At 35.5% G+C, this 9,915-nt stretch overlaps 1 protein-coding gene across 2 annotated transcripts in view; it reads right to left on the bottom strand.

Moving 5' to 3' along the window:
* Positions 1–2,127: 2,127 nt before the first annotated feature.
* GXYLT1 (glucoside xylosyltransferase 1) overlaps positions 2,128–9,915 on the bottom strand; it is a 31,088-nt gene continuing 23,300 nt past the window's right edge. For both annotated transcript variants that reach the window (XM_063133995.1, XM_063133996.1), the window contains 5 exons: positions 9,399–9,524; positions 8,229–8,480; positions 5,914–6,037; positions 4,939–5,111; positions 2,128–2,978 (listed from right to left, as the gene is read on the bottom strand). In XM_063133995.1, the coding sequence (XP_062990065.1) occupies positions 2,817–2,978; positions 4,939–5,111; positions 5,914–6,037; positions 8,229–8,480; positions 9,399–9,524 (837 nt within the window). In that variant the 3' untranslated portion in view covers positions 2,128–2,816. The remainder of the gene's footprint in view (positions 2,979–4,938; positions 5,112–5,913; positions 6,038–8,228; positions 8,481–9,398; positions 9,525–9,915) is intronic.

Genomic DNA, 9,915 nt, shown 5'->3' with positions numbered 1-9,915 from the left:
TACAATTGTGGAACTTTGTATACTAGTGTTCTAGTCAGTTACCCTTATGTCTTTACCCATCACTTCCTGTGAAAATGAAACTAAAGAAGCCATATACCTCTGTAGTTGTCTATTGTACCGTGCTGGCATGAATATTTGTGCGTGAGCTAAAAGCTGTAGTATTGGTTAGTCTTTTATAGCAGGAGGAATTTGAAACACCTTGAGATTATAAAGCAAGTGTGAGATATATGAATCACTAGTCAGGACTTAAAAGAAGACACAAGAAACAGAACAATAGAAAAAACAGTTTATGTAAAAATAGTTATAACAATGCTTTGCATGGATGTCAGCAGGCCTCCAAGTGAAATATATACATTATATTTATCTAAAATAATAGTGTGACTTCATAAGATTTTTAACTCTCATCTATATCCACTTTTCAGTATTAAAACAAGCCTTTCTTTTAGCAAGCTATCAAAACACACATTAATGATCAATGTGCTTAATTGGACCTTGAGATCTATATTTTCAGGAGCAAATCACAAAAGCAGATAAAGGAATGCCTCTCAGTAAGCCAACTACCACTTTTCAAAATATGAAGTATTATTCTTAGTGCATCATTCACTACGATTAATACAGTAAAAACGTTCAAAAAATGGTAAATGGAACTGATACCTCACATCTAGTCAATAACCAAGTTATTTTGCAAAACAGCAAAGCATGCTTTGTGCCCTGTCTTTTAAATGCTTGTGAACTGAAGAATGTGCAATATTTAAAGCTAGCTTTTGTCAACTGAACTTAAACCTGAAAATGTACAGTCAATGTTCATCATCCCTCTAATAGTAGACTCTGTTGGTGGAAGTGGGCAGGTTTAGTTCCAAAACAGGGCCACTGAGAAAAAAGAGGAAAGTATCAGCATGCTCAGAGGAAGCCCAAGTACTATATAAAACTCCAAAGGGGACAACAGATCAAAAAAGACTAAGCATGCACAGTAGCCACAGAATGTTGAGTACAAGCTGGAAAAGAAAATTGTGTGTGGGTGGTACGAGGGAGAAGTAAAATGCCCTATTCAGAGGGATTGGCTGGCTAAAATTCTGAATGGGAGGAGCATTATTGTTAGACAGAATACACTGCAACATTTTGCAGAGTTGCACATCTCACTATTTAGATATGCCCTTTTCTAAAAGTTGCCTGTGTAATGGACTAACAGCCAGAGCAAAGAGAATAAAGAATGCATTACTTGTTTTTAATCCATAGTTTTCAGCAGCTGTGAATGAATGCTGTTGGGATGCTGAGATGACAACCCATGGCAAAACACTAGAGTGTCTAGTAGTGTCCAGGATCCAGTTGGACAAACTGCATTAATGCTCACATATTACCAGCTTCATTCCCAGTATATGTATAACTGCAACTCAAGTATTATAATAAAAACATCAGTTTATGTAATAAAATATATTGTAGGAATTACTATTATCAGAGCAAACATTTTTTCTTCTAAACAAACATTGTACCCAGCATGCCATATAATGGAACGGCCACAATGGCTCCACTAAAATCAGAGGTTTGTAGCAGTAACAGTATTCTGGCCAAACGTTTTAAAGCTTTGTTGCCAAGTACACATTAACTATTTGGTAAGCAAACAACAACTGCAACATAATACTCCATATACTAGCATTACTCTATGATTAAATGGATTGTGGTGAATAATAAGAATGCACTAGGCTATTAGGATTCAGATACTAATATAATACTTCATTTAAAAAAAACACTACACAACATGGTTTTTCCTTCCAGAATGGCTAGTAAAATCATACAAAAATCTTATTCAAATTTAATTAAAACTATATTGATAAGTATCTATATATCACATTCCACCTTAGTAAAAAAAAAATTCCAGCCATATCATTTTGGCTCAACCATGTTGACCAGGACACAAAGAATCAACCACTAGTTCTGTGCACCTAGGAGGCTTTCGGCTTGTAATTCTCAAACCATAGCCTTCATGCCATATTGCTTTGGGTACTGTTGGGACTTCCAAACTCAGCCTGCCATTTGTCAAGAGGCTCTGTTGTTCAAGGGTGGGGGGGGGAGGGGGGAGAAGGCCCACTGGACATGCCCATGCCAAGCTCTTTAGTGTGCCTACGTTGCTATTATAACAGCAATATACCATGAGCCACAGATATAAAACTAGGTCTATTTCCACTAGGTATTCCTGTTTAGAACGGAAGTCCCGTGTCTACCATGTGCAGTTTACAGCTAATATATATGTAAAACATGATTGTCAAAATATTTTAAAATATAAAGAGATGAAAAGAAAGGCACATATAGATTGTCATCAGTCACATCACATTCCTTTGAAAATAGAATAACTTTTGAGCTTTGTAAACATCTTATTCTCACATTTTTAAAGTGAGGTTAGTGCTGACTCCATTATTGCTACATTCACAGTTTAGCAGAATTTAAAATTAGGTACGACAACATATACTGTCATACCTGAAGTATAAAGACCTTCATTTTTATCTGACTCATTTGAGGTTTTAAAGCAACTGAATTATGTAAAATAAACCTGAATACAAAACTCAGTAATACTTATTCACTGTAATGAAAATGTGCACTAACTGAACTTCAAACATTCTTGGCAGCATGCTTTTTTCCTGCAAAAAAAATCTTCAAGATGAACAGCATCTTCATTTTGTCCACACTGGGAGATACATCTGGGAATATAAGAAAGAACCGATTCGGAAAATATGTCATTTCTTTCATGAATATCCTACAGGCATCATATATACTCCCATATCTGACTTGTTTAATTCAGAAGTTTGGAAAGCCGGTAATGATCACCTCCCCTTAGATCTTCTATCATAAATATCCCTTATGCTTTTTGTTAGCTGTTTTATGAACACTTTGTATATTCTTCCACAGTAAGTATGCTGTGTCTTTTGTAGTTCCAGTTCAAGGGGTAGCAGCAAGGCATGTACCAGGTCATCACCGAATGAATACTGGAAAAGGAAATTAGAAACGCTGTATTAATAATGCCATTCCAACCATTTTTGAAATAATTCTGAAACTGCTTTCCATTGTTGCGCTAAATATTTCAGTTCTATGAAAGTCTCTTTCTAAGTATGGGTAATACAAAGACAAGTAGCAATAAACACTTGACAATATTTTTTAATACAGAGTGAAATACATAAAAGTCCTCCTCTGGCAAGTTTGCAATATATTTTGATTACTCAAAACATCCAATTACTGTCATCTTAAATGAATGCAAAATGGTTTAGCCTGGAAAAAAAAATCAACATCAACATTCAGGCAAACAAATCTAAAAATGAGTGTCAGACATGTAAATTAATGGGTTAATTTACATGATCACATGCCTGCCACGTTGTAGCTTTGGCCTGAAATGTGTATAATTATCTCGGTATGCCATTCTTTAAAATAATATATGGCTCTTATTGAGTTGAAAAGAGTAATCTATAGTACCATTAAAGATGGGGCACTTTCATTAAACTGAATTATGAACAAGCACACACAGTATTTAATGGAAACCTGAAGTAAAACAGCCATTAATTCAGAGTTGCAGGTTATTTTACTGTGCTAAAAACAAGTGATATGCAAACCTAACATTTCAAAATAAAATAATTTTGCTAATCTTGCTGGCATCAGGTCAGTATTGATCTACATCTTTTCTGTGCCTTCTGCATAAACAAAAACTGATCATAAATAAAGCTGAGAGATTTTCTTTTCTTAATATTTTTCTGGCAATACTCAAAGGAACAAAGAAATTGTATTTTTATGAGACCACATTTTCTTTCGGTGTGGTGTATTCTAAGGCCCCCAATAGTACTTTTCTTCATTTTTATACCTATATGACAACATGCAACAAAGCACCATTAAAATATGCTATTGATCTTTGAAGGTTATATACAAGATAGGATGAACATTAAAATAAGCAACATTGCTGCATTTTACAGCACTTCAGTGAGTAAGCTGAAATACTGATAAATAGTTTATTAGAAACCTTATATGCAGAACAAGAAAGCCGAACATTTTTGCCAAGCATGAAAGATCTCTATGTGCATTTATAAACTGCACAAATTAAAGTAACTAAATTATACAGATATGAGACAGGAATAAGATTTGGGGAGAAATAAAATTGAGCTTTTCAGTATCCAAGCACAATTTACTAATTCCAGCAATAAAATGGAAATAGAAGAATTGTCACAACACTTATGGCAGCCCCAGTTTGGTCCGTAAGAGTAGCTCTGATAACTACAAGTATTTACTATAGCATTATGCAACACTGAAGTTCTTTTAGAGCAACCTGCCCTACCATGGTATCCTTGAGATGTTTTGAACTTCATTTCCCAGCAGCCTCAGCCAACATGGTCAATGGTTAGGAATCCTGGGAGTTTTAGTCCAAAACGTCTAGAGGAAGGCTGAAGTAGGGTCTACTTTAAATTTTAACAAGTTTAAATTCATCCAGGATTGCAGCCCAATGGTACAACACTGAAGATTATGAATATGTATAGTTTTTGCTCTCTCTGTCCTTCTCTCCCTCTCTGATAATGGAAACCAATATGCATTTGAAACTTTCTGCATCTGAATCTAGGTTTATACATTGAAAAACTCAGCAATTCCACAACCTCACTTCCTTTCAAAACTTATCTAAAATTATTTACTAACGCTGTTCTTGGACACTAAAAACTTTTATGTACTGTGTTTCCTGGAACTTCAGAATATAGTTTTTGGAACTTACACTTGACTTTACACATTAACTGTTGATTGTTAGTGAAATACAGTTAAAACTGGAAGGCCTTTTCATATACAAAGGTTACTTGAGAAGTTAAAAGGCTGATATATAAAAAGGATGGAGTTAGATTTCAAATAATTATTTTTAATCCCCTAGGAGTAAGCATTAATAAAGATATCATTTCATAGCTTAGAGATTCAAATGCTTACATTTTTTATTACATCATACAAAGCTCGAAAAGCTGGTTGTTTATCATCATGGTAAACACCTCTATTTCCATGAAGGATGAATATTCCTTCCTTTTCAGCCTCCTGGCAATTGCTTCCATAAATACAGTGGTCTGGGCGATAGTTCCATTGGCAAGGAAAAACAAAAAGGCTTTCTGTACAGAAAAAAACCCCAATAACAAAGTGATTATAGGCAATCTGTTAATTAGTTCCAAGTTTCTTTTTGGTATTGCATATGTGGATACATTAATTAAATAGATGGTATAAAATCTTAACAAATTGACATATGTGCAGTATCCTTAAGCTTCATCATATTGGGAATCCTATGAGGGCCATCAAATTTCACCTAAAACAGGATTTGGTGATTAAGGCCTTAGCTAGACCAGGCTATATCCCGGGACGAACCCCAGGATCGTCCCTGTGCGTCCACATGACGCACAGGGGAACCTGGGATCAGGCAGGGATCATCGCTCCCTTGCCCCGGGATACAGCCCTCCACTTTGGGCCCGCTTTTTCCGAGGAGCACGTGGCCCGTTTCCGTGGCTTTACCCGGCTCCGCGCAATTACTCGTGGGGAGCCGGGAGCTGCACCCATTGGGGTTAGGGTGGGGGGAGCAATAAAATAAAATTAAAAAAACAATTACCTTTGCACATGAACGTTCGTGTGCTCCTCTACCTTTAAGAAAATTTTAAAAATGGTGGGCGCAATGCCTCTCTTCCTGAGGTCGTCGCACCTTACGTGTAAACGGAGGCGAGATCTCGCGTTAATTGCAAAACGAGGTCTCCCCTCCTCTCCCCCAGACTTCCAGGTAGGTCTAGCTAAGGCCTGAGTCAAACTGAAACCTGATTAGCATATAAATGTAAAGAGTAGGTAAAAACTAATTTCAAATAAAACATTTTGCGAGCATATTTAAATGTGTCATTCAAATGGTATTCTAAACAAACAAAAGCAGCTTACCTGGATTATGAAAAAACATAATGTTCAGAAGATCCTGATCACCCCACGTTATATTCAATTTGTATTTTTTCAGCAATGGCATGAGAATTTCTTCCCACCGTAATCGTACTGTTGTCATATCATTCTTCAACATCAAAAATAATAAGATCAACATTAGCGCTAGTACAGAATCCAGGAGTCTTTCCACATTAGAAAATTATACGTCTTAAGTCCTTAAAATACTTATTTCTGACAATCTGAGGGTACAGTACATAGTACAAAAAATAGTACAGTACAAAAAATGTTTTATTGCAGCAGTATATTCTTGTAACATTTAATTATTTTAATTGACCTCTCATACAAATATATATTTATTATATATTTATACCTGTCTTAATAGTAATATTTATTATTCTAGCGGTATCAGCTATAAACCTTATTTATTTATTTATTTATTTATTTATTACATTTTTATACCGCCCAATAGCCGAAGCTCTCTGGGCGGTTCACAAAAATTAAACCTTAACACCATAAAAAGCATACATAGGGTAGTATTCAATGCTGCCCATCTGTGAGCGGGGCCCGCAGCTATTCCCATTCTGTGAGCAGATAGCCCCGCCGGTTCCCCATTGCACAGGCAGCACCCACTCCTTGTGCAATAGGGATTTAGTGGAAATGCTTGTTTATGGGAGCTGAGTGGTCATCATTGGATACTGGCCTCTGTTCTGCTTTAGAGGTATATGGATGTTACTTCCCATTCAAGACACTCTAATATGCACCAGAAAAACAAAGTAATTTTTAAAGAACTTTTTAAGCCTGTGCTGCAAAAATGGTCAACATGCAGTCCAAAGCAGTTTTGAGTACGCTATTTTTTCCAGATTCTATAAAGTGTCAGCTCTCATTATTTTAAAAGTATTTTTCAAATACTCCATTGCAGATACAAATGAGAAAGTGCAAGAGCTATAAATATTCCATGATTGAAAATGAGGCAAGAAAGAGGTAAAATTCATCACATTTTCAATTTTGATCATTTAAGCCAGGAGTCTCCAATCTTTTCGGGCCACTGAGCACATTTGGAATTCTGAAAATTTTCATGGGAGTTGTCACAAAGTGGGCGCCCTAAAGGGTGGGCATGGCCAGTCATAAAGCAGCCATTTCACAGAAATGGTGATACTAAAAGATGAGCAACTTGCCCAACAACCGGAATACCTGTCAGGCGGGGCGGGGGGGGGTATTTCTGAGCCTCAAAACACAAACCTAGTCCTTTGAATGTACAGTTCTATCTCTTGTTCAGGATGCCCTCTAACTTTCTCTCACATGTCCCATACTCCCAGCACACAAGATCCATTCACCCTAGTTACCCATTGCGTCTATATAACACCCGTTCAAAAGATGATAATGTTATTAAGTCCTCGATCCATTGCATTATGGGAGGTGCGGATTTGACCTTCCAATGTGATAGTTTAAGTCTTTTGGCTGTCATAAGGGCTCTGAAAAACCATCTGTGCTGACCATGTGTTAAATCAATTCATATTGTTTAGATAGATAGATAGATAGATAGATAGATAGATAGATAGATTCAAAAAGATCTGGAGGGCTGGGGCCTCAGAGGTAGGGCACATTTAAGCTATATTAAGACTGAAGAGCTGTACTAAATTTTCTGCATTTGGAATGAATAATTTCAAAACAAGTCTGTAACATAATAAGACAAGTATGCTTACTAATATCCATTAATCACCATTTAATTACATCCTATGAATTATATCCTTTTTCTTGCAAAAATTCCTATTATACATTACCAATTTCATTTAGTGAAAAGGCAGTTAGCATTTCCTTTTAATAATTTCAATTTTTTTTAGTACTGTAGCTGTCTAGTATGGAAAATAAATATATTTTTTGTAATATAAGTGTTGGTTATGAACAGGTTATGTGAACTGATTAAGCAAGTGGCTTAAGAGCAACACATACACTAAAGCAGACAAGTCTTTTATTGTAAGCTTTTAGTAGATAGTCTAGTAGCACCACCTTCTGGTTAGGTTGGTATACACACTCATCCTCCAAATATAACATATTATGCCTATTATTTATTTAGCAGGATGTTATACAATAAGGAACCAATGTCCTTTTTTATCAGAATAAGAGGTGAAGAAACCAGGAATAGGTTAAAAAGACTTTAATCTGGAGAAACTAAGTAGCACTACATGCAGGACAAGAAAAACAGCATATGTGCAGTTATGAAGTCTCAGTGAAAAGGAATAAATTCAGTGGTCATGGTAAGCGTTCCTTTTGAGTCTAAAATTTTAAAAGTTCTGTAAATGTGAAAAACATGCATTTACCTTGAAATACTTTCTTCTTATGCGGGTCATATTCATTAACATTACTCCAGAATTTATTCCAGTTTTTCCATAATATGGGTGCCTAGCAAAGCGATTATACCATCCAATACGAGGCTCTTCGTGTTCTGGTGCCATTGCAGCAATTTGAGTAGAATTAAATTTTTTCAGGAAAGACCAAATATCATCAACAGGTCTTAAGAACAAGATGTCGGTGTCAACATACAAAAGAGAGTCCACATCACTAAGGATTAACTATGAATGAAAAAGGGTTTGGGAAACAAATGTTAGGTCAAACACTAACCATGCAACTCATCCTGACCTATGAGCTATTATGGAAATTCAATATCCATCTATCACTGTTGCTTTCCAATAGATAGCTATTTAAACAAACATTCTTTAATTATCTATTTTTCACATCTATGAATTGATTGTGCACCATAAAAGAATAAGAGTTTAACATAAGCAGTATAAGATGATGATTCACTATAGACTAAAATTTAGTGTTATCCAGAACTGAAAACAAGGCTCTTTTGTTATGTTAAATTAAGTTTTGACATTTTGATGTCATTTTCCTCGTTTTAGTGTAGTTTATATTGTTAGAGATTTTATTGCTTTTCTGTTTTATTGCTTTTAATTTTGGAAGCTACTAAGAACTCCTGGTAGAAATAAAGTACACATTTCTAAATAAGCCAGTAAATGTTTGCTTTCGATTTTATATGGAAAGAAAAAAATGTTAAGATTCATCTATTATGAGTGCAAGTAAGAAAGATAAATAAAAAAGGGAAAACACAAAATTCCCTCTCCATTATTGTTCATATATACCGAGTTCCCAGTCTCTTTAGCTTCCAAAGCATGCATATATTCCCTGTTTGTGGAATACATAGAGCTTCCTCCTCCTCTCCCCCCCAAAAAACCCTTTTATACACACATACCCTCCTCTCTTCCAACTGGCATGAAAAGAGGAGACAACATCCTACTTAAGATCCAGATTGACTGTGGGCTGCCAGCTGTGCATTCAACATGGATTCCCTTTAGCCAAAGAGCAACAACTTTCATCCCACTGAGAGACCCAAATATACCAAATTGCTGCATTTGGAAATACATCTATATTTAATAAGGTGATTTTTTTTTTAAAAAAATACAACTTTTCCTATGACCACCACCACTTACTGGCAAGAAAAGCCTTTGAGAAGCACAGGGCTTGAACAGTTTCTTCCATTCTGCTGCATTCTCAGTTGGAAATGTGATGGGGTATAAAGTATAATTAAATTTTTCTTGATAACCCAAACTATTAAGCTGGAAAAAAATACAAATGTTAGTATTTTCTTAAAGATATTTCATAGGAAGAATAAGAATCATGATGAACAACTCTTCAACTAGACAGACACCCCGAGTTTCAAAGCAGTCTCAGTTCATACAGCGAGAGCTTCCCTCATTTCATACTTCCATAGTAACTGCTCTGGCTATAGAACAGTAAAGCTTTTTTAAAAAAAAAATGTAAAATCATTTAAATATTTGTTAATGCAACAAACAATACTGTAAATCAAGAGCATCATAAGTCTGAAGTGTTTTTATGGTATAGAAAGGTATCTTCACACTGTGTTTCATTTACTTTCAAGCCGCTTTGAGCACCATTTTCTTGGTGGAAAGGCTGGGTATAAAACAAACAAACCACCTTTCTATTGAT

This window comes from Elgaria multicarinata, chromosome 9 (genome assembly GCF_023053635.1).
Source record: "Elgaria multicarinata webbii isolate HBS135686 ecotype San Diego chromosome 9, rElgMul1.1.pri, whole genome shotgun sequence".
Classification (NCBI taxonomy): domain Eukaryota; kingdom Metazoa; phylum Chordata; class Lepidosauria; order Squamata; family Anguidae; genus Elgaria; species Elgaria multicarinata.
The sequence above is the reverse complement of the archived record's forward strand: the minus strand, read 5'-3'. Positions and strand labels throughout refer to the sequence as shown.